Source organism: Mobula birostris, chromosome 18, assembly GCF_030028105.1.
Source record: "Mobula birostris isolate sMobBir1 chromosome 18, sMobBir1.hap1, whole genome shotgun sequence".
Taxonomy (NCBI): Eukaryota; Metazoa; Chordata; class Chondrichthyes; order Myliobatiformes; family Myliobatidae; genus Mobula; species Mobula birostris.
The window spans coordinates 49,543,499-49,569,564 of NC_092387.1; the positions used below are offsets into that span (position 1 = coordinate 49,543,499).

Sequence of the window (26,066 nt, forward strand, 5' to 3'; positions counted from 1 at the left end):
CTGGCATCACTTGAAAGGCTTACAAACAATTTATGTCTATAAGCTATCTTTTATATTTATATTTATTGCGTATTTTATTATTATTGTGTTCTTTTTCTTATTGTGATTTTTTTTTGTGTTGCAGTGGATCCGGAGTAAGAATTACTTTGTTCTCCTTTTTCATTTGTGTATTGGAAATGAGTCATTTTGTCTTTTGTACATTGGTTGTTTGTCTGTCTTTGTTTTTTTCATTAGTTCTATTATGTTTCTTTTTATTTACTGTGAATGTCTACAAGAAATTAAATCTCAGGGTAGTGTATGCTGACAAATATGTACTTTGATAATAAAATTTACTTTGAACTTTGAGGCGGTGTTTTGTCTGAGGTGGTGACTGCTGGGATCAAAGGCTTTCCAGACATTGAGAGTTCCTTGGCTGATCTGTACGCTTACCTCATTGATGCAGCACCTTTTGTTCCCATATCATTTACTAACCCAACTGAATTAAACAGAAACACTTGTTTCAAGAGTAAAGCAATTCCTATGCTCTGTCACCCGCAGCTTTACGGCAGAGAAACTTCCATTCACCTGCCTTTACAAAATGGCGTAACTCTACTTGTGAAGTTTGATTGGGCTTCAGAAGAAATAGCCTGTCTGGTCTATTCAAGTGCTTGTCTTGTTTTCAGCAATTAAATCACTTGAACTTTTTAAACCCAAATCAACTCAAGGCCAAGAAAAAACCAGCTGCCATCATAGTTCAGTCATTTTTAACACCAGCAGGTTTCTCATTTCCAAGGCCGGGTATGTTTCCAGATGACTGGTCCCCAAAGCTGAGTGCAATATTCCAGCTTGGTTTGTACTGAAGCTCTGTCTGCCTGCTCCCTGTAACAGGTTCTCTCTGCATCCTTTCAGAACGTTGGAGGAGGAACTCCAGTCACCAGAGTTCGGGCGACGGACATGGACTCCGGTGCCAATGCTGTGCTCTATTATTACATCACCATGGGCAATGAAGATCTCACTTTCCGTATTGATCGGCTAACTGGAGAGATTGTTACACGCCCTTCTCCTCCAGATCGGGAGAGACAGAGTTTTTATCAGCTGACAGTTACAGTGGAAGATGACGGTACCCCTTCACTCTCAGTAAGTGTTTTGTTTTAATTTACATCAATGCATTCTGTATAAATTGCCATCATACAGCACAGAGCTCTGTGTGCCCATCAGATCAGTGCTTCTTTTCAATTTGTCTCAGTCCTATGTTCCTTTACAATGATCACTAAATGTTTTACCTTGAAGTATTGACCCAGTTCCTTTCAATAGCCACTTTCAATTGAACATTCCACATCACAACTGGCAATTAAAGAACAAAATTTTTCCCTCTGTTACTTTTGCCAATCGCAAATCAATGTCCTCTAGTTATCACTCACGGGTAGATTTTGCTCTGTTCTATAGAAAGTCTGATTGGGATTTTAATAAATGTTTTTTGGTGTGTGCCTGCATGCGTGTGAGTCTGTGCGTGTGCATCTGTGCGTCGATGTGTGAATGCGTGCGTGCGTCCGTGATGATGTCTTTTTCATGGCTTTTACAAGGCGCAGAGCGAGAGAGAGACTGTGTGGTGCACCACTCCTCACACAGATATTTTTTCGCAGTATTTTTCCCTTTTATTTTACGAGGTCGAGTTGAGATCTCGACACTCAACCTGGCACAGATGGAAAGCGTACTTGGGAGCGGACCCAACTGGTTTCGAACCCGGGAACCTCCACTTCTGGGTCCAGCACCGATGTCATTGAGCCACCAGCCAGCCCCTGATTGGGATTTTAAAAGTAATTTTTCTGCTTTAGGGGCTTCTCTAAGCTGACAAGAAATTTTGCTGTTTGGCCAAGCTCAGGCAGGTTTAAAAATACTGCAAACCATTTTGAGGCCATAGAGTTTAAAATTTCTTTAATCATTCACTCACTTCTCTTTCCTCCATTAAGAAACTCCTTAAAACCTATGTTTTAACCATGCTTTGTGTAACATTGGTTGGTTCCATCAGCCTTTTGTTGTGTCTGCTATTTGTTTAGCAAGTAAATCAAACCCTCTAATCAGATGTCCTATATTGATAACTGACGATGCCTCATTAATAGTGATGGCTTTTAGAACAATGTGTTCCAAATTATACGACATGATGCACCTAGTTCTTGAAGACACACGTGTACAATATATACTGCAGTTCAGTGTGCCTCAGCATATTTATAAACAGAAACTTGTGACAGACCTGTATAATTCAACTGACTTTCCTCTTGGGTGGAACAACTTCTTCCATCGACTTCTCTAACTTCCGCTAAGGCCCCACCTCCCCCTCGTACCCCATCTGTTACTCATTTTTATGCACACATTCTTTCTCTCACTCTCCTTTTTCTCCCTCTGTCCCTCTGAATATACCTCTTGCCCATCCTCTGGGTCCCCCCCCCTTGTCTTTCTTCCCGGACCTCCTGTCCCATGATCCTCTCGTATCCCTTTTTGCCTATCACCTGTCCTGCTCTTGGCTCTATCCCTCCCCCTCCTGTCTTCTCCTATCATTTTGGATCTCCCCCTCCCCCTCTAACTTTCAAATCCCTTACTCACTCTTCCTTCAGTTAGTCCTGACGAAGGGTCTCGGCCTGAAACGTCAACTGCACCTCTTCCTACAGATGCTGCTTGGCCTGCTGCGTTCACCAGCAACTTTGATGTGTGTTGCTTGGATTTCCAGCATCTGCAGAATTCCTGTTGTTTGCGTTTAAATTCACTACTGCGAAGCCTCTTCCGGTGATGCCTACACCGAAGAAGTTTAGATCCTCTCTTCGACGGGAGTTCAGTGAAACCATCTCTCACTGCTCCCCATCTGTAATTTCCTCGGCTCTTCAACTTTTTGACCACACTTTGACTCAGGCTCGCTATCACAGCCATATATCCTTTCTTGGAACGTGCCTCCGTCACCAACTTACTCCAGTTGGCTTTAGGATTCGTTTCCAAGCCTCTCAATTTGGACCTTCTGAGGACCCCAGGTACTCACATTTTATTGACTCTGCCTCTCGCCGTTTCTGCCGTCAAGCTGTGAAGGCGACTCTCTCCGCCATGAGGAGGTACTTGGTGTCCTTATCCCAGACCCTTCCACACCTTCGGGACACTTTCTTCGCCGTCTGTAATGGTCCTACCCGTTATTTCATCCTCCGTCGGATTCACACATGCAATCGCCATTTTTTTGACTTTGTCATGTTAGGCAAAGATCGCAAGATCCTACATCTACGGACTCCAGAGCCTGCCGGCCCCAACGCTAGCAGGCATGAACTTCAGATTGCGGCCCCTGCCATTGATCTCGCCGGCTCCAACACCTCAGGGCATATTCAAAACCCGGACTCCAGCAACGACCATGGACACCTTCACAGCGATTGCGCAACCACCAACTGCGACGCCAGCCTTGAACTCCAGGCCGGGTCTTCAAGTGCTGCTGTTGTGACTCCCGTCTCCCCTTCCCCCACCACCACTCCACAGCCCCGTCTTCTTCAGATCCCACCGTCAACTTCTGGGCTCTCAGAGGCTCCATCTTCCTCTCACCCCAACCCTCCCCTCTCCATTGACACCCCCAGCCTCCCCTCTCCTGCCTCTGATCCCAGCTCTCAAGATTCCAGCCTTGAACTCCAGGCCAGGTCTTTATGTGCTGCTATTGTGACTCCCGTCTCCCCTTCCCCCACCAATACTCTGCAATCCCATCTCCTTCAGATCCCATCGTCAGCTCCTGGGTCCTCAGAGGCTCCATCTTCCTCTCACCCCAACCCTCCCCTCTCCATTGACACCCCCAGCCTCCCCCCTCCCCCCTCTGATCCCAGCTCTCATCCGTGCCGGGTCTTTACCATCCCCTCCGACCTTCAACTGTCGGAGGCAGAGTGCTCTGTCCTCAGTAAGGGCCTCACCTTTGTCCCCCTTCGCCCACACCTCAGCGAGTTCCGTGTTCGCCATGATGCGGAACTTTTCTTCCGCCGTCTCCGTCTCCGAGCCTACTTCTTCAGCAAGGACTCTTCCACCCCCACCAATGACCCCTTCTCCCGTCTTCAACCCTCCTCTTCTTCATGGACACCCCGCTCTGGTCTTCTGCCTGCTCTGGATCTCTTTATCGCTAACTGCCGACGGGACATCAACCGTCTCGACTTCACCGCACCTTGTTCCCATTCCAACCTCACTCCTTCGGAACGCTCTGCTCTCCACTCCCTCCGCACTAATCCTAACATTATTAAACCCGCCAATAAGGAGGGTGCTGTTGTAGTCTGGTGTACTGACCTCTACCTTGCCGAGGCACAGCGACAACTCACGGATACCTCCTCTTATTTACCCCTCGATCGTGACCCCACTAAGGAGCACCAGGCCATTGTCTCCCACACCATCACTGACTTTATCCGCTCAGGGGATCTCCCATCCACTGCTACCAACCTTATAGTTCCCACACCCCGCACTTCCCGTTTCTACCTCCTACCCAAGATCCACAAACCTGCCTGTCCTGGCCGACCTATTGTCTCAGCTTGCTCCTGCCCCACCGAACTCATTTCTGCATACCTCGGCACTGTTTTATCACCCCTTGTTCAATCCCTTCCGACCTATGATCGTGACACTTCTCACGCTCTTAAACTTTTCGATGATTTTAAGTTCCCTGGCCCCCACCGCTTTATTTTCACCATGGATGTCCAGTCCTGATATACTTCCATCCCCCAACAGGAAGGTCTCAAAGCTCTACGCTTCTTTTTGGATTCCAGACCTAATCAGTTCCCCTCTACCACCACTCTGCTCCGTCTAGCGGAATTAGTCCTTACTCTTAATAATTTCTCCTTTGGCTCCTCCCACTTCCTCCAAACTAAAGGTGTAGCTATGGGCATCCGTATGGGTCCTAGCTATGCCTGCCTTTTTGTTGGGTTTGTGGAACAATCTATGTTCCGTGCCTATTCTGGTATCTGTCCCCCACTTTTCCTTCGCTACATCAACGACTGCATTGGCGCTGCTTCCTGCATGCATGCAGAACTCGTTGACTTTATTAACTTTGCCTCCAACTTTCACCCTGCCCTCAAGTTTACCTGGTCCATTTCCGACACCTCCCTCCCCTTTCTAGATCTTTCTGTCTCTGTCTCTGGAGACAGCTTATCCACTGATGTCTACTATAAGCCTACTGACTCTCGCAGCTATCTGGACTATTCCTCTTTCACCCTGTCTGTTGCAAAAACGTCATCCCCTTCTCACAATTCCTCTGTCTCCGCCGCATCTGCTCTCAGGATGAGGTTTTTCATTCTAGGACGAGGGAGATGTCTTCCTTTTTTAAAGAAAGGGGCTTCCCTTCCTCCACTATCAACTCTGCTCTTAAACGCATCTCCCCCATTTCACGTACATCTGCTCTCACTCCATCCTCCCGCCACCCCACTAGGAATAGGGTTCCCCTGGTCCTCACCTACCACCCCACCAGCCTCCGGGTCCAACATATTATTCTCCGTAACTTCCGCCACCTCCAACGGGATCCCACCACTAAGCACATCTTTCCCTCCCCCCCTCTCTCTGCATTCCACAGGGATTGCTCCCTACACAACTTCCTTGTCCATTCGTCCCCCCCATCCCTCCCCACTGATCTCCCTCCTGGCACTTATCCGTGTAAGCGGAACAAGTGCTACACATGCCCTTACACTTCCTCCCTTACCACCATTCAGGGCCCCAAACAGTCCTTCCAGGTGAGGCAACACTTCACCTGTGAGTCGACTGGGGTGATATACTGCGTCCGGTGCTCCCGATGTGGCCTTTTATATATTGGCGAGACCCGACGCAGACTGGGAGACCACTTTCCTGAACATCTACGCTCTGTCCGCCAGAGAAAGCAGGATCTCCTAGTGGCCACACATTTTAATTCCACATCCCATTCCCACTCTGACATGTCTATCCACGGCCTCCTCTACTGTGAAGATGAAGCCACACTCAGGTTGGAGGAACAACACCTTATATTCCGTCTGGGTAGCCTCCAACCTGATGGCATGAACATCGACTTCTCTAACTTCCGCTAAGGCCCCACCTCCCTCTCGTACCCCATCTGTTACTCATTTTTATGCACACATTCTTTCTCTCACTCTCCTTTTTCTCCCTCTGTCCCTCTGAATATACCTCTTGCCCATCCTCTGGGTCCCCCCCCACCCCTTGTCTTTCTTCCCGGACCTCCTGTTCCATGATCCTCTCGTATCCCCTTTTTCCTACCACCTGTCCAGCTCTTGGCTCTATCCCTCCCCCTCCTGTCTTCTCCTATCATTTTGGATCTCCCCCTCCCCCTCCTGTCTTCTCCTATCATTTTGGATCTCCCCCTCCCCCTCTAACTTTCAAATCCCTTACTCACTCTTCCTTCAGTTAGTCCTGACGAAGGGTCTCGGCCTGAAACGTCGACTGCACCTCTTCCTACAGATGCTGCTTGGCCTGCTGCGTTCACCAGCAACTTTGATGTGTGTTTCTGCCAAGGGTGTTACCATTGCAAACCTATGGAGCTTAGGTATTCTCTTGCTTCAGGGGATTCAGTGCAAGAGGATGGTGAATGAATACTGGGAGGTGGGAGTTAGTTTAAGGCAAGGTTAATTCAGCAATAGTCGAAGGCCATCAACAGTGGATGCTAATGGATAAGGGCAGCCTTGCAAGAGCCATCCCACTGGAAAACTGCATGCTGTTTCCTTATTTATGTATGTCATCAGATACTTACGTCTCTGCAAGCCTCACTTCCAACGTGGTTTGAGCAATGCATGCTGTCCAGCATAATGGATTTCATTGCTCACTGTAAGTAATGTCAATGCTGGAGTTATCTTCTGGCAAGACCATTAATCGTGATCCTTGTGGTGATGTTGGTAAGGTGTTGCCACAAGCTGTTTGGTAAAGGCTTCGATATTCATTATGTCCAAAAGTTACATATTTTCTTAGGTCACAGGGAGTGTTTATGAGGGGAAGGTTGTTTTTTTTTGCGTGAATATATATAATAAGTAACTGAGGAATGAAGATTTATTATCATTAATATAAATTGTAAAGTTTCCAAGGAAGGAAATTTTAAAGCATTATTGTTTTTAGATCTTCATTCACAAGTTTGAGAGGGTGAAGGGAATTGTTGCTAGAATTGCTCTGTTCTTAAATAATTTTGTATGTTTGTTGCACTATTTCAGTAAACAAATTACAACACCCAGACTTTCTATCCGTATGCTTCATACTTACTGATATTCTAGAGTGGCCCCGTAGCCAATTAAGCCACAAAAGTTGATTTTGTGCTTATATCTTAACAATGATATTTTAAAAGCATCATATTTTAGAATATTACTGAATGTGATATTCAGTGCCATGGTAGCATAGGGGGTTAAGGCATCACTATTACAGCTTAGGCATCGGAGATCGCTGTCCAAAATCAGTGTCCTTTGCAAGGAGTTTGTACGTTCTCTCATGGAATGTGTGGGTTTTTTTCCGGGTGCTCTGGTTTCCTCCAATAGTCCAGAAACATACCGGTTAGTAGGTTAATTGGTCATTGTAAATTGCACCACAATTAGGTTAGAGTAAAATGGGGGATTGTCGGGGGTTGCTGGGTGGTGAGGCTTGAGTGGCCAGAAAAGCCTATTCTGCATTGTATTTCTAAATTTAAAAATAAAGAATGCCAGTTCATTATTGTTTTTGCTTTACCAACTCTAATTGTTTGTTTGCCTTGAGGTTTTATTATAACAGCCAATGTTCTCCCTAGTCATACAGACTCTTCACCTACTTGGCTCCATCCCACAGGTCTAATTTATATTATTACAAATGACTAACCAGAAAAATGTTTTTTCTTGAAACAGCAACAACATGGAAATTACTTACACATGCAAAGGGCACTCTCCCAAATGGCAATTGCTGCACGGATAAGGGTTAATTTTACATCTGAGACTGATAAATTTTTATTAACTAAACATTTAAAAGGATATGGGAAATGGCAGAAATCCCAGATTTGCTGTAATCTCTCAAATGGCCGAGCAGTTTACAGACCTGCCTGTGTCTCAAGATTCAAGATTCTGGTTTATTTATCACCATGTACATTGGAACATACAGTGAAATGAGTTGTTTGCATTAACAACCGACACACCCAAGAGTGTGCCGGCGGGGGGGGGGGGCAGGCGGCAAGTGTCTTCACACATTCCGGTGTCAACACAGCATGCCCACCATGCTTGGCAAAACAATACAGACCAAGCAAAAAAAACAACAGCAGCGAAACAAGCCCAGTTCCTCCTTCGCACCCACGTAGACACACAATCCTTCAACCTCACGATAGGCCGTTTCCTTCGGCCTCCAACCTCCAGCAGCCCTGGACCTGGACAAGACTCAGGGTTGCAGACATTGGACTTTGACTGCCAATGATTGCAGGGTCAGCTCTGAGCAATACGCCTCGAATTCCGACTCCATTCCTTTCAGTTCTCGCAAATCGATTGGCACTGCTGCTCTAATACCCTATTCACTTAAGTCACTAGAGACTGACGCTTCCAGAAACACCATTTCAGACATGTGTTGAGCAACGTGTTATCCACTGTAATGGATTTCTTAGTTCACTGTAAAAAATTGTGAACTCTGATTTTACCGTCTGACAGGGCCATCCCTAATGACCCTTCTGGTGGTGATGATAGCTAGTTGTTGAAGTGAGCTGCTATGGTCCATATGGTGAGACGAATTCCACTCTGCTGTTGCGTAGAGACTTTGGATCTAATGACAATGAAAAAAGCTATCCATCTATTTTCAAGGCAGTGATTCATGTGAGGTCAAGCTTGAAACTTAGTTGACCTGAGAGCTCATCACGTCTAATGTGGATTAACACTTCCCCTAAAACAGTAAGATTTTATATGAGTGCATTAAGTATTTCTTCCCCTTTCTCCAAACACAGTCCATGTTGTTCTGGCATTGATTTTGGTTCCTCTGTGCATTTTACACATTTCCTTGTTTTTATTTGTATTGATTCAAATAGAGACCAGTGAATAATTCACAGTACACTCATTGCTGGTGCACTTAATTCATAAGCAAAATGATCTCTGGTAACTTCTTTAGTCACAAGCAATACATTTGGCTCAGAGGTTAACTAACTTAGAAAACTTGTCAAGTCATTTGGGCCCTTATAGAAATGAAGGGTGTGGTGTTGTATAAATTTTATTTTATTCAAATGTAATTGGTTTTTCACTGACTGGTCAATCATAGCAGAAAGTAAGAAAAAAAATGGTGGTGTAACAACATAACAGTCCAATATTTTTTATTTGTACACATAACACAGATGTCGTCAATGCTTGTATTTAGGTATTTGTTGTCAGAAAGTCTTAAAGCAATGCTGTCCACCTACAGGCCATTCAGCTTAACCAGACCATAATGACAACAGCATCAACCCAACTACTCCCAATTTTCTGCATTGGGCTCATATCTCTCTAGGTCATTCGATTCCATGTACCTGTCTAAATGATGTGCTATATGTTTCAAATGAGGATAATGGCAGCATGGTAGCGTAGTGATTAGCACAACGCTTTACAGCTCCAGTGACCCCAGTTCAGTTCCCACCACGGTCTGTAAGGAGTTTGTACATTCTCCCCGTGACTGCATTTGTTTCCTCTGGGTGCTCTGGTTTCCTCCCACAGTCCAAAGAAGGCATGCTGGCTGATTGGTTGATTTGTCATTATACATCGTCCCGTGATGAGGCTAGGATTAAATTGGGGAATTGCTGGATGGTGTGGCTCAAATATCTCAATATGAGGATATAGTCATGACTTGAAGGCCTGAGTTATAGAGAGAGTACAGCAGGCTAGAACTTTATTCTGTGGACCATAGGAGACCGAAAGGTGTGACGTTATAGGAAGTGTTTAAAATTTTGAGAGGCATAGATAAGGTAGATGGTAACAGTCTGTTCCCCAGGATCAGAGAATCTAAAATAAGGGGCATACTTTTAGGGTGAGATGGGGAAAATTTAAAAGGGACCTTCTAATGCAAAGTACGGTGAGTTTATGGAAAGAACGACAGGAGCAATTCATGTGCCTAGTTTCTCCCGCCGAGCACATTCTCAGGAATGAAATCACTTTCAGACTAGATTAGGGACAGACAGTTTCCTTGACTTTAGTGAACAAAATTTTTTTTCTATGACAGGCCATGCTCAATCTCTCTTATTCTTTGAAATTTTGGGTTTATTTAGTTACTTGAATTTAAGTTCCCCAATTGTTTTGGTGGGATTTGAATTCATGGCCCAAAGCTCTGGCTGCTGGTCTTAATAACAATTCCACACCTGTAGGTACTGTGCTCACTATTTTTCTGAGATCTGCTGTGACCAGCTGTTAAATCATCCAGTCGAGCATGTGCTCAGTCATTGCCGGCACAACATGGGATTACTGCCTTGAAATTTATTTGGAACAGCCCCTAGTCGTTCCACTGACAGCACAACATATGTTCCATGAATGTAAATAAGGCCGGTAATCTGATAAGGCTGGTAATCTGTCACAAGTGACCTCTTACTGCTCCACAAACTATTTCCTGGCAATGGAATATATTACAGGAAAAAAAAATCCAAATGCTTAATATTCGCATGCAAAGGTTTTCTCAGCAGGCATGGGATGGGGGTGTATTTCAAGAATGTTTAATGTTATTTTGGCTGTTCCACGTTTTTTTTTTGTTTCATAAATTGAATTAACCAGAGGTTTGCCCAGGTAGTGATTCAGTGACTGTGATCTCCATGATCTATGTCATCTTTTGGTGACGTAGATGAAGGCAATTCAGTCCATCAAATCTATATCGGATCTCAGAACACACACAAAATGGTGGAGGAACTCAGCAGGTCAGGCATCATCAATGGAGGCAAATGAACAGTTGACATTTTGGGCTGAGGCCTATTGTCAGGACTGGAAAGGAAGGAGGGCAGAAGCCAATATAAGAAGGTGGAGGGAGGAGATGGGGAGTAGAAGCTGGCAGGTGATAGGTAAAGCCAGGCAAGGGGAAAAGTGGGTGGGTGGGGGTGAGGTTGGGGGATGTAGTAAGAAGCTGGGAGATGATAGTTTCCCCTGCTCCCACCTGCTCTTGGCCCAAAATGCTGATTACTGCGGCCACAGAACAGCAAATTTCATGTCATATTCTCTCTGGGTAGCCTCCAACCTGATGGCATGAACAGCGATATCTTTAACTACCAGTAATTTCGCCCCTCCTCCCTTTTTCCATTCACTATTCGGGTTATCTTCTCACTCTTCTTTTCCTTACCATCACCTCCCTCTGGCTGCGTTCCTCCTTCCCTTTCTTCCATGGTCCACTGTCCTCTCCTTTTAGATTTCTTCTTCTTCAGCCCTTTACCTCTTCCACCTATCACCTCCTGGCTTGTTACATTATCCCTCCTCTCCCACCCACCAAGCTTCCCCCTCACCTGCTCTCACCTGTCGCAAGCCAGTCTGTCCTCCTTCTCCTCTCCCCAGACTTCTTATGCCAGCTTCTGACCCCTTCCTTTCCTGTCCTGATGAAAGATCTCAGCCTGGAACTTTGATTGTTTATTTCCCCTGCATAAATGCTGCCTGCTTTCCTGAGTTTCTCCAGCATTTTGCGTGTGTTGTTCAAGATTTCCAGCTTCTACAGAAGCTCGAGTTTCAGGTCTCTGAACAATCACATCAGTCCCACAACACCACCTATTTTCCTTGTAACTTATTCTCTCACACGTGCCCACTCACACCCCATGATTCTCCTGATGTACCATCTATAAGCAGGTATAACTTACAGAGGCAATAAACCTACCACCTTATCTTTGGGGATATGGGAGAAATCCAGAGTAGCCAGAGGAAATGCACACAATCACAGGGAAAGTATGCTAGCTCTACACAAAATACACTGACGATCAGAATCAAACCCAGATCACTGGGGCTGTGGGATAGCTACACCACCTACAGCACTATTGGCTTTTCTGTGTTGGGAGCACAGTTTCAGGAAATTAGCAGTTTACCTGCACACAATGTGTCTTGGAATGTTTCTGAGTCAACAGAAAAGTGTTGTGACAGTGAGGACTGGACATTGCATGAGCAGTGAATCTCTCAATGGGCAAATATAGATCTATGCCACATGTGTTAAAGCATTGCTCAGCATTGTATTGGTTTAGATTATGAAAGACGATTACATAGAGTGAATGTATGAGCAGGAAAATGCTGGAGCAACTCCATAGGTCAGACAGCATCATTGGAGGAAAACGAAGAGTTAATGTTTCAGGTCGAAACCTACATCTGGACTGGATACTTACTCAGTGTACATCAACCTAGGTGGAGGTGTGAAATGATGGGTGTGCTAGCAATATATGTAAAGTGGGGCTCATTTAAAATTTATCTGAAAAATATTTGCATTTTTGCAATGCTTTTCATAATCTTAGGACAACTCAAAGCATCAGTCAACCAATGAAGAACTTGTGAAAATCAACCACTGCAGTTTTGCTTGAACATAGAAACTTCCCATATGCAGCCATATAATAATATACTATTGATCAATTCTATTGATGTTCCTTGAAGGATAAGTGTTGACCAGGTCCTCAAGAAGAACTCCCTGGCTCTGAGCAATTGTACAGGGATCTTTAATCTCCACTTGATAAAGCAAGGGACTTGGTTTTAAATTCAAAATCCATCACCTCCTACAGTACCGTTGCCCTTTGGTAATGAAGTAGAAATGACAGTCAAGATATTCTCAAGTCACTGAATTGAGACAAGAGCCCACATACTTCAGACTCAAGGCAAGAAATCTAAGAACTGAGCCAGAGTATAAGAATGCTTCAGTATTTATGTTAATGATTCATTTCAAGCCTTTAACATTGCTGACTACACACTGTGCTGTATGAGTGGTATGGCAAATACAGTTTGTTATGCAATAACAGGTGCAGTCACAGATGTTTCTGTAGGTTTGTGATCATTTACAGACTTTAATCTTCCATAGTGACATTGCATCGTGGAACATCCCTACAGTCACAGTTCTGTTCAAGTACATATTGCTTGCAGGAGTCATCCTTACTGGCCCTGCTAAAGAATGTGCAGCTTATTGACAAAAAAAATCATGAGATTTGCTGGATTAATGTGTCTTACAGCGAACAATATTAATCTGACTTTTTTGATGTCATGAGGTTTTCTTTGTTGTATCTATTTCTCTTAACATTAATCCAGCAAGCTTGCAGCAATGCTGCCTGCGGGTAGATCTCACGCATCATGCACAGAAGCTCATTTTCATAGAACATAGAACATTACAGTACAGTAGAGGCCCTTTGGCCCACACAATTGCGCTGACCCTTTAACTTTCTCTAACAGTAATCTAACCCTTCCCTTCTTCATAACCCTTCATTTTTCTATCCTACATGTGCCTATCTAAGTGTTTCTTAAATGCCCCTAATGTATTTGCATCTACTGCCACTCCTGGCAGGGTGTTGCTCGCTCTCTCCACTCTCTGTGTAAAAAAAAAACTTATCTTTAAAATCCCCCCTATACTTTGCTCCAATCACCTTAAAGTTATGGTTCCCAGTATTAGCCATTTCCACCTCGGGGAAAAAGCCTCTGGCTATCCCCTCAATCTATGCTTCTTATCATCTGGTACATCTCTATCAAGTTACCTCTCATCTCCTTTCACTCCAAAGAGTGATGAGATAACCCATAAAAGAGGATAGAAGGAATTAGGAGCCAAAGTGAAACACTGTCAGAAAGTGGCAACTCAAATAGAAATAAATTGCGGGAGGAGAAGATGGCGGCGCAACACAGCACGCACGGCCTGTCCGGTGATGAATATCTGTTATCTGTCAAGTAGGATGCCATGCACAATTCTGATTTGATGAAGGCGGACGTGAGAGCACAGACGAACATCTGGTGAAACTTCTGAAATGCCTGTTTCACTGCCGTCGCTACTGTGTGATCCGAGATCTCCGGAGGGGAAGGCCCCGAATCCTCGGCTTTGCCTGTTGCTTGGCGGCTGGGGCCGGGGTTGAAGCGCTCGGCAGAGATGGTGCTCGGTGTCAGAGGCTCAAAGTTTTTGGACGGACTCAGAGGCGGCTGTGGTCAGGTGCTTCCAGGATGCTTCATCAGCAAGTTTGCAGCGCTGGATGCTCATGGCAGGGAGATTTTTCTCCTTTCTACCGTCTGCGTGAGATGTTGGGGCTATCGGGACTTTGAGACTTTTTTTACCGTGCCCATGGTCTGCTCTTATTAAATTACGGTATTGCTTTGCACTGTTGTAACTGTATGTTATAATTATGTGGTTTTTGTCAGTTATAGTCTTAGTCTGTCTTGTGTTTCTGTGATATCATACCAGAGGAACATTGTATCATTTTTTAATGCATGCATTACTAAATGACAATAAAACAAGGACTGAGTGTCCTCATAGTCTAAAATTGGAACAACAGAAACAAATTAAGAGAGGGAGTAGACATTTAAACAATCATTACGAACATTTTTTAAAGTAACATGAGAAGATTTTGTAACCCATTTGTGGTTGGAGATTGCTGTGTTGGTTCTTGGGAAGACTAATTGGCAAACTGAGTATGGAAAATCAATGAACATTTTTGATCAGTAAAGCAAAGAACTGACAGCTACAGTCAAGATAAGTGAATCAGCATTCTTTGCGCTTTCGGCTGTACGTATTGGTTTGAGAGCTACTTGTTGCCACAGAGTATGCAACATCGATATGTTATGAATTCTTTAATTTTAGGTTGATGCTGTACACAGCACAGCGTGTCCTTGGTTCAAAAACAAAGATCTAAAGATCTAACAAAGATCCTGCTTGAATGTAACTAACACATACATGAAACACACTCAACACACAGACATGCATACATTGACACAAGCATGCTCTGTCCACATAAACATTTCTTCAATCCTCTTGCTCAGCCCTCTCCATCTAAGCCCACCTACTTCCTTTACACTAACTTACCTAATCCTCCTTCCCTCCTCTGCCCCCTCAAATACTTCCCTCCCTCCCTGTACATCCCATTCAGTCCCACCTCCACTGACCCTCCTTTACACTAAACTGCTCCCTCCATTCCTCATTTTGCCCTGCCCTGATCTTCTCTGACACACCTTCCCTGTCTGTATTCCTTCCCAACTATGTTTTTCTCTAATTCCCTCCTGTCAATGTCCTTCCCCAATCCCTTCTCAATGTTTTCTCTCTTGCTCACTCCAATCTACCACTGTACCCTAACTCTGTCACAGCCTATGGATGATGCATACTTAGGTCTTGGAGGCCATGAAGGGTGGAGTAATTGACGTGGGTCAGGTATTATCAATCATCTGGCCTGCTTTGTGACTACATCTTGCTGAGTATTGAATGATGCCTGCATTAGAGGGTATGAGCTACAAGGGGCATTTGGACAAACATTGGTTGTGTTCTCTGGAGCAACAGAGGTTGCGGGGGTGGGGGGGAACGCCCGATAGAAATTATAAAATTATGAGTGGCATAGATTGTGTAAACAGTCAGAGTAGGAATATTAAGTACTAGAAGGTGTGTATTAAAGGTGAGGGGGGAAGTATATTTCTACTTATTTATTTAGAGATGCAGCACGATTCTAGGCCCAAAAGGCCCACCAGATGTGTGGGGCAAGATAATGCACAGAGAGTGGTGGGTGCCTGGAACTGCCTGCCAGGGGCAGTGATGAAAGCAGATGTGACAGTGACATTTAAGCAGTTTTTAGACCCATGATTATGCAGGGAAAGGAGGACTTTAGATCACACAGAGAGGAAGAAATGTAGCTTAATTCAGAATCATGTTTGGCATAGACATGGGCCAGGGGCCTGTTACTGTGCTGTACTTTACACTACGTTCCCATAATCAATCATTTCACTTGTTGATGAATCACATTGACCCCATCCTGATCTACCCTCAAAGTTTATTTGGCTCAGGTTCAGACCATATTCCTTTGGAGTGTTCATGTAATGCTATCAGATCAGTGTTGAGGCTTAGATTAAATCAGCCCTCCCTTGGCAACGAAGAAAAATCCGTCTCTCCATCAAGAAGTGTAAAATGAAAAAAAGAACAGAAACTTGTATTGAATACCAAGCTGTTTCCTTGAAAATGAGTCATAATTATTAAAGATAGCATTAAGTGTGAAGCTGTTGTCTATCATAAGATTGATTCAAAATACCTGCATCCTGCCTCCCCTAAAAGCCTCTGGTAATTGCAAAACGGAAATTAAGGGTTTATTTAAATAAACACAGAATGTTTAGAGGTGCAGTGAGAAAGGGTTTCTGCTGCACTGTTTCTGAGATTAACCACTTCCCAAGGGGTTTTATGGTACATAGTTCCTAAAATCGCAAAAAAATAAGAATAAAAAGCCAACCAAAGTGTGGTCAAATCTGACCATTGTGAAGAAATAGCTTCGGTTCTGAAATACTGGTTGATCTTTTAAACTCTGGCCTCCCCAAAAGAAGACTACAACTGCTCACGCGTATCACTTGCTTACAGGCAAGACTTTATGGAAGCTGAGATACAGTTTATGAAGGCTGTCGAGTAAAATCAGTATTTGCAAACATGGTGCTCCTTTTCAGTGAGTGATAAAGTCCACGAAGGACTCAGCACGGGGATGAATGGTTGAAGGAAGGATCGTCCTTTGAGAGAAAGCCCCAAAAAAGGAATTTAAAAACAGGACAGCCACTCACCACCCTTCCATCCCTCACACTTTCTCCGTCATTCATCACAATCATGGTTAACAAGGGGTGTCAACTAAATATACACCCAGTGGCCACGTTATTTTATTAAACCTGCTCATTAATGCAAATATCTAATCAACCAATCATGTGGCAGAAGCTCAATAAAAAGCATACAGACTTGGTTGAGAGGTTCATTTGTTGTTCAGGGCAAACAACAGAATGGGGAAAGAATGTGATTTGTGACTTTGACTGTGGAATGATTGTTGGTGCCAATCCGGGTGATTAGAACACTCCATGTTTAACATGGTGCAACCAAGTATGTGTGACAGCTTACTGGTAAATCATAAGGCAAGTGAATTGACTAAAAACATTATTTATAACATCTTTCATGAAGAAAATTGTGGTGCACTATCGCCACAGACAGTGAGGAGGCAGGCAAGGGTGGGGGGGCGGGTGGTGAGCCGTGCTGGGCATTAAACAGGTGCAACATGTTTGAGCTGCAGACGGAGACAGAGATCATATCGCTACTGGAGGTGGACTGAATGATTTGGAGAGGAGTCGATGCTGAAGACCTTTGATGTCCATCCACCTAACCTGGGTGTGAGGTTGGATCGCTCCAAGCACTGAGTTGATTTGGTGAGATGGAGAACGGCTTCGGGCAGGGAAACCCAGGCGTGTCAGAGTGCTGGGATCAGAGTCCTAGAACGTGGCACCGCTTGGTGCTTGGACAATTTAAATGCCGGCACAGATAGACTGGAAGCCCCAGTGTTGGGTACAGAGGCAAGGGTCAGGCTGATTTCGCTCGCTGCCCTGCGAGTGTTTGTTCCTTTCTCCACAGCACCAAGGCTGTGATCTGATTTGGCTGCTGTTTGTTTCTGAGCCACTGATGTGAAACCTGGGGACTGAGGCTTGGCTTGGGCTTCCTCCAGCAGATCTGGGACTCAGTCTGGTTCAGGAAGCTGTTGGCTTGCTTCTATTGCTTGCGCAATGTATTTTTCTTTCTCTTTCTCTGCACAGTGGTTTTTGGTCTTTTTTAAATAGTCATAGTCATACTTTATTGATCCCAGGGGAAACTGGTTTTCATTACAGTTGCCCCATAAATAATTAAATAGTAATATGTAAATTATGCCAGGAAATAAGTCCAGGACCAGCCTATTAACTCAGGGTGTCTGACCCTCCAAGGGAGGAGTTGTAAAGTTTCATGGCCACAGGCAGGAATGACTTCCTATGACGCTCAGTGTTGCTTCTCGGTGGAATGAGTCTCTGGCTGAATGTACACCTGTGCCCAACCAGTACATTATGTAGTAGATGGGAGACATTGTCCAAGACGGCATGCAACTTGGACAGCATCTTCTTTTCAGACACCACCGTCAGAGAGCCCAGTTCCATCCCCACAACATCACTGGCCTTACGAATGAGTTTGTTGGTTCTGTTGGCTAACTCAAATTAGGTTATTTGAGTTTCTTGCTTTGTGGCTGACTATAATCAAACAAACTTGTAGGTGTGTGAGTTATACATTCTTTAATAATAAGTGTGCTTTGAATCTTTGAATCATAAACTCACAGGCAACAGTCTCTAGAGTTTACAGAGAATTGTGTGATGAACAAAGAACACACAGTGAGCAGCAGTTCTGTGAAAATGTCTTGTCAGAGAGGTCAGAGCAGAGTGACCAGACTGGTTCAAGCTGACAGGAAGGCAACAGTAACTCAAATAACCACACGTTACAATAGTGTGTTGTGTACAGAACACACAACATGCCGAACCTTGAAGTGGATAGGCTACATCAGCAGAAGACCACGAATATACAGCAGTACATTCAGTGGCCACTTTATGAGGTATGTCCTGTAGCCAATAAAGTGGCTACTGAGTGAAAATTGGAGAGACAAGAGACTGCAGATTCTGGAAATTGGAGCAATAAAGAAGAAGGTGGAGGAACTCAGCAGATCAGACAGCCTCTGGAGGAAAATGGACTCTTGGCATTTCAGGTTCGAAACCATTCATCTGGAACCAGTTTTAAAATTTAAAATGTGATCAAAGATGGAATAGGCCAGCCACATTTTTGACAGATAGTTCAGCTATAATGCAATAGTTATATTTCTCAGAAACTTCACATTATAGAGTCGAGTCAATGCAGCCCATATAAGGCAAAAACTGTTCTCTAATCCATTGATCACTTTGTAACCAATTTTCATTATGGAAGCAAGCATTATAGCATCTTATACTATAACATACAAGGGGTGATTGATATGTTCGTGGTCTAAGGTAGAAGGAGCCAATTTTAGAAAACCTAGCACATTTATTTTTCAACATAGTCCCTTCTACATTAGTCCAGCTATTGTGGAGCATACGGATCTTGGACCTCCAGAAAGTGTCCACAGCGGGGGTGATTGATACGTTTGTGGCCTAAGGTAGAAGGAGATGACTTATACAGCTCTCGTTGCATGCACATGCAAGTCAACTCCTTGAGTGATTATGCAAAAAGTTTGAAGTTAATAACTAATCTCCTTCTACCATAGGCCACGAACTTATCAATCACCCCTGATGAGTTATTAACTAATAAGTTATAAACCTCAAACTTCCTGCATAATCACTCAACGAGCTGACCTGCATGTGCATGTAATGAGAGCTGTATAACTCATCTCCTTCTACCCTAGGCCACGAACTTATCAATCACCCCTGCTGTGGACACTTTCTGGAGGTCCAAGATCCGTATGCTCCACGACCGCTGGACTAAGTGTGTAAATGTAGGAGGGGACTATGTTGAAAAATAAATGTGCTAGGTTTTCTAAAATTGACTCCTTGCTTCCTAAACCTCATGTATGCTGCCTTCTTCCACCTGACTAGATTTTCCAGCTCATTTGTCACCCATGGTTCCTTCACCCTACCATTCTTTATCTTCCTCACCGGGACAAATTTATCCCTAACATCCCGCAAGAGATCTCTAAACATCGACCACATGTCCATAGTACATTTCCCTGCAAAAACATCATCTCAATTCACACCCACAAGTTCTAGCCTTATAGCCTTATAATTTCCCCTTCCCCAATTAAAAATTTTCCTGTCCTCTCTGATTCTATCCTTTTCCATGATAATGCTAAAGGCCAGGGAGCGGTGGTCACTGTCCCTCAGATGCTCACCATTGAGAGATCTGTGACCTGACCTAGTTTATTACCTAGTACTAGATCTAGTATGGCATTCCCCCTAATCGGCCTGTCCACATACTGTGACAGCAATCTGTCCTGGACACACTTAACAAACTCTGCCCCGTCTAAACCCTTAGAACTAATCAGGTGCCAATCAATATTAGGGAAGTTAAAGTCACCCATGATAACAACCCTGTTATTTTGGCACCTTTCCAAAATCTGCCTCCCAATCTGCTCCTCTGTATCTCTGCTACTACCAGGGGGCCTATAGAATACCCCCAATAAAGTAGCTGCTCCCTTCCTGTTCCTGACTTCCACCCATACTGACTCAAAAGAGGATCCTGCTACATTACCCACCCTTTCTGTAGCTGTAATAGTATCTCTGACCAGTAATGCCACTCCTCCTCCCCTTTTTCCACCCTCTCTATCCCTTTTAAAGCACTGAAATCCAGGAATATTGAGAATCCATTCCTGCCCTGGTGCCAGCCAAGTCTCTGTAATGGCCACTACATCATAATTCCATGTATGTATCCAAGCTCTCAGTTCATCACCTTTGTTCCTGATGCTTCTTGCATTGAGGTACACACACTTCAGCCCTTCTACCTTACTATCTTTACACCATTTATTCTGCTTCTCTTTCCTCAAGGCCTCTCTATATGTTAGATCTGGCTTTACTCCGTGCACTTCTTTCACTGCTCTATCGCTCTGGGTCCCATCCCCCTTGCAAATTAGTTTAAACCCTCCCGAACCATGCTAGCAAACCTACCTGCAAGGATATTGCTCCCTCTCGAGTTCAGGTGCAACCTATCCAATCTGTACAGGTCCCACCTTCCCCAGAAGACATCCCAATGATCCAAAAATCTAAAACCCTGCTCCCTGCAGCAACTCCTCAGCCATGCATTCAACTGCCATCTCCTCCAATTCTTACCATCACTGTCACGTAGCACTGGCAGCAATCCTGAGAACGCCACCCTTGAGGTCCTGTTCTTTAGCCTTCTGCCTAGTTCCCAAAACTCACACTTCAGGATCTCATCCCTCTTCCTGCCTATGTCGTTGGTCCCAACATGTATCACGACTTCTGGTTGCTTTCCCTCTCGTACCAGGATGTCATGCACCCGGTCAGAGATATCCCGGACCCTGGCACCCGGGAGGCAACAAACCATGCGGGTGTCCTTCTCACGTCCACAAAATCTCCTGTCTGCTCCCCTGACTATGGAGTCTCCAATGACGACAGCTTTCCTCTTCTCCGTCCCACCCTTCTGCACCACCGGGTCAGACTCAGTGCCAGAGGCCCTGCCACCGTGGTTCACACCTGGTCGGTTGTCCCCGCCAACGGTATTCAGGACGCTAAACTTATTATTCAGGGGAATGGCTACAGGGGTGCTCTGCACTATCTGTCTGCTCACTTTTGCTTTCCCCCCCGACTGTCACCCAACGACCTGCTTCCGACAGCCTAGGTGTGACTACCTCCCTGTAGCTCTCATCTATGACTGCCTCATTCTCCCTTATGAGTCGAAGGTCATCCAGCTGCTGCTCCAGATTCCTTACATGGTCTTCCAGATCGCCCAGCCATATGCACTTCTGGCAGATGTGACTCTGCGGGAGAGGGGCGTTCCCCCAAGACTGCCACATCTCACATGAGAGGCACATCACCGTCTCAGGAGGCATTGTAAAGTCTAACTGCGAGCAAGCTCGTCCTCCGCCTCTTCTCGTCGAAGCCTCTCGAGTCAAAGCCTCAAAGCTCCACTCCTTCACTGGCCGACTCACTCACTGGAGCAGGAATTGGCCATCTGGTCTATCACGCCTGCCCCAGCATTCAATAAGATCATGGCTGATCTGGCTATAGACTCAGCTCCACCTAATTGTCTTCCCTATAACTCTTAATTTCCTTGCTATATAAAGATCTATCCAACTGTCTTCAATGTGTTTAATGAGGTAGCCTCTACTTCAAGGGTTTCCAACCTGTGGTCCACAGAACCCTTGTTTAATGGTAGAAATCCACGGCTTAAAAAAAGGTTGGGAACTCATACTCTACTGCTTCTCTGGGCACATAACTCCACAGATTCACTACTCGAAGAAGTATTGATTATGGTCATTTGACCTCACTAAGGCTCCAATATTAATTGTGCCTAGAGAATTCAGCAGTTACCACATGGTTAGGCTCTTGTGTTCGAAGTGTTTAATAGGGAAGTCAACTAATGCAGGAAACAAGCTGCTGTTAACTAAAAAGTTGAGAATTTGAGATAGGAACTGGGAAGTATGCTGATGGAAGATGAGTGAAAATTTCTTGATTAGATTTGACTCCTGGGACCAATCCATCTAAAGTGATCAAATTTCTTTTAACCTGTCACATGTTGATTCTTTATACCCATATTTTGAATTACTGGAAAGGAAGTGGAATCTCCCTCCGGCCAAATTTGGAGTCTCAGCTCTGTTGGAATGGCCACATCTTCTGTATGCCTGACACCGAGCTCCTGAAACAGATACTGTTATGAGAAGTATATACCATGTGGTCAAAGAAAAAGATTTGAGGTGGTGTTCGAGGTTACCTGGAGGAATGCCGTATCCCCACTAACTCCTACAAATTAATAATGACTTAAGGAAGAGTAAGTGTATTCAGGAGACTCAAAAGACTGCAGCTGCCGTAATCTGGACTAACAGACAAAATGTTGGAGGAACGCAGCGGGTCAAGCAGCATCTGTGGAGGGAAATGGACAGTTAACCTTTCAGGTCAAAACCACTCGTCTGGATGGGAGGAAAGCTGCTTCAAAATGGGCATACCTTGAAGAGACCTTCCAATGAAATAATACATGATGAGATTGGACTCATAAGCCACTTGAGAGCCCATAAGTAGATCAACAGAACGAAGACCATCATCCTCGACCTCGAGGGATAGCCACGACGACGACAATGGATACTAAAGAAGACTTGCTTTCACTCTGGCATTGTGGGTTCCAAGATGTCCATTGGGATCAACGTAGAATTGCAAACTCTTCCCTACATGGGACAGGCAGTTGAAGGCTTTCAATTTGAAATGTCAATTGTTCATTTCCCTCCATGAATACTGTCTGACCCCTTGAGTTCCTCCAACATCCTCCAGCATCTCAAATGTTGCTCTAGGTACATTCAGGGATGGTATTGAGAACTTTGACTCCATGCATCAGGAGCATATGGAAGCTCATGTAAGTGGACCGTCTCACAAACTCCACACCCACCAAGCTCTAAGAGCAACTGCCTGTCCCCTCTAGGATGCCAAAGATGAAGAGGGCCTCTTTCCATAGATGATGCTTGTCCTCCTAAGTTTTCCAGCAGTTTTTATTTTTATTTAGGAGTTAGGATTGCACTTGCTGGGTGCTTACTGAAGACCTAATGGAAGTAAATAACTTTATCAGGTACTTGAGAGAGTAAAGAGTGAAGAAATCAGTTGAAATCAAATTCAGGAAATTTAGCAGAAGTATGAAGCAGAGGGGTTAAGGCATCAGCAGGTCAGGCAGCATCTATGGAGAGGAGCAAAGAGCTAGCGTTTCAGGCCGAGACCCATCTTCAAGTCCTGATGAAGGTTCTTGGCCTGAAATGTCGGCTCCATACAGACTACCTGACCTGCTGATTTCCTCCAGCATTTTGTGTGCGTTGATCTGGATTTTCAGCATCTTCAGAATCTCTTGTGTTTGAGATTAGGGCATTTTTGTTTTTTTTTGGAGGGGGAGGTAGGGAATGGGGGAATATGGAGAGAAGCATGTGTGATTACTGTAAATGACGAGCTGACGAGCTAATGAGCTTCCTTCTGCATTATAGAACTCCATAAAGAGAAAAATATATTTGTGCAGATATGATTGAATGGCCGTGAAAGCTTGAGGATGATCTTTCTCTCGACAGGCAAAGTCTTTTGAAAAGAATAAGGCCCATTGCCAACTTTAAAATGAGGGAGGAAATCACAGTTACAAGAGATAACATCTTGAGAAAAGTATACCCAAGTTCAGACATAGTGCTGGAAAATAGGGCAGTGCTGCAAGAAAGCAACATCCATCATCAAAGGCCCCTACCATGCAGACCATGGCCTCTTTTCACATCTACCATCAGGAAGGATTTGCAGAAGCCTTCAGTCCCACACCACCAGGTTCAGGAACAGTTATTACCCTGTAACCATCAAGCCCCTGAACCGGCTTAGATAACTACTCTTATCTGATTCCGTGATCTACAGACTCACTATCAAGGATGCTTTATAAGTCATGTTCTGAGGATTTTTTATTTGCACAGTTTGTCTTTTGCACTTTGATTGTTTGTCAGTCTTCATCCGTTTCTATATAGTTTTTCATAACTTCTACTGTATTGCTTTTTTACTGTGAATTTTTTTCCTGAAATTAATCTTGAGGCAGTATTTGGTAACATATATGCACTTTGATAATAGATTATCTTTGAACTTTGAGATTACTCGATTTAGTATTCAATACTATGCATTAGGCACCAATGCAGGCACAAAGATTTGAACTCCTATTGCTGTTCCAAACATCATTCCTCGTGTAGTACAGTCAGAGCCAAATAACACAGAGATCATTTATGCAAACCTTAGCTGGCAGCAGACCCTGCCCATAATTCTTAACTCAGTGATATTTATGTAATTCATACAATTACATAAGTTGGTGGGAAGAGAAGATGGCAGCGCGACGCAGCGCGCACAGCTCTCCGGTGAAATGATATCGTATCTGTTAAATAGGGGCCGTGGACAATTCTGATTTGATGAAGACAGACGTGAGAAGCAGAGGAACATCTGAAGAAATTCTGAAATGCCTGGTTTCGCTGCCGTTGTTACTGTGCGATCGAAAATCTCCGTAGGAAAGGCCCCAAAATCCCCGGCTTTGCCTGCTGCTGGCAACTGAGGCTGAGGTCGAAGCGTTCGGATAGAGATGGTGCTCGGTGCTCAGTACTCGGTGTCGGAGGGCTGATCAGAGCTCGAAGTTTTCGGACGACTCAGAGTCGGACTGTGGTCAGGCATGGAAGGGAGATGTGGGACTTTCAAGAGACCTTGAACTTTTTTACTGTGCCATGAATTGTTCTTCATCAAGTTATGGTATTGTTGCACTGTTGTAACTATATGTTATAATTATGTGGTTTTGTTAGTTTTTCAGTCTTGGTCTGTCCTGTGTTTCTGTGATATCACACCAGAGGAATATTGTATCATTTCTTAATGCATGCATTACTGAATGACAATATAAGAGGACTGCGTGTTCTCATAATCTAATCTAATCTAATAATCAGAATCAGGTTTAATACCACAGGCATGTCGTGAAATTTATTAACTCAGCAGCAGCTGTACGATGCAATATATGATAAATATAGAAAAAATAAATAAATGAATTTGTGGTTGTCTCTCGGAGTCTGAGGACTAAACATTGTGCACTCATCTGTGGATACGCATGTGGCTTCGGAGGCTGAAGGCTGAAGCACACATGCGGTTGCAGGTTGGACATGGAATGGTGGTTGTTAGGACAGGTGCATACACAGCTTTGTGGTGTCGGTCTCGTGCTGCTGCAAGGCGCTGATTTCAGTCATCCTCAAAGTCAGATGCAGCTTTTCTGGTCAGGATGCGCCACGCAGCCCTGTCGGCTGCGGACTCCTCAAGCTGTCGAGGCTGGAGGCCTGCCCATTTGATGTACGATTTCAGATTGTCTTTGAATCTTTTTCTGGGGCGGCCCTGATCGTGACTGCCATGCTCAAGCTCACTGTAGAGCGGCTGCCTGGGGATTCTTGTTTCACCCATGCGGATTACATGGCCAGTCCAGCGTAGCTGGGCCTGGAGAATCCTTGCCTCAATGCTTGTGCTGTTGGCTCTGTCAAGGTCTTCCTGGTTTGTGATTCAGTCCTGCCATCGAATCCTCATGATCGACCGCAGAGAGCACATGTGAAACTGCTCCAGCTGTTTGATGTGCCTGCAGTACAGGGTCCAGGTTTCACAGCCGTACAAGAGAGAGGTGAGGACCACAGCCTTGTACACCCTGAGCTTGGTTCAAAGCTGAATGTCCTTGTGCTCCAGAACTTTGACACGGAGTTTCCCGAGTGCCTGGCTGGCTTTCTGGATCCTTGCTATGATCTCTTTGTCAAGGGATCCGTCACTGGAGATGGCGCTTCCTATATACTTGAAGCTCTCTACATTCTTCAGGCCGTCGATGGTGGTGCATGGTTGAGGAGGGTGACTGTTTGGTGCAGGTTGTAGGAGAACTTCTGTCTTACCGGGGCTGATTGTCAGGCCGAACAGCTTTGAGGCTGCGGAGAACTTGTTGACAATCGTCTGCAGGTGGTTCTCCTGGTGGGCCATGAGGGCACA

At 44.7% G+C, this 26,066-nt stretch overlaps 1 protein-coding gene across 8 annotated transcripts in view; it reads left to right on the top strand.

Moving 5' to 3' along the window:
- The window catches only part of cdh23 (cadherin-related 23), a 1,156,658-nt gene that overhangs the window by 889,998 nt on the left and 240,594 nt on the right, over positions 1-26,066 (top strand). For all 8 annotated transcript variants that reach the window (XM_072282605.1, XM_072282606.1, XM_072282607.1 and 5 more), the window contains exon 36: positions 889-1,116. In XM_072282605.1, the coding sequence (XP_072138706.1) occupies positions 889-1,116 (228 nt within the window). The remainder of the gene's footprint in view (positions 1-888; positions 1,117-26,066) is intronic.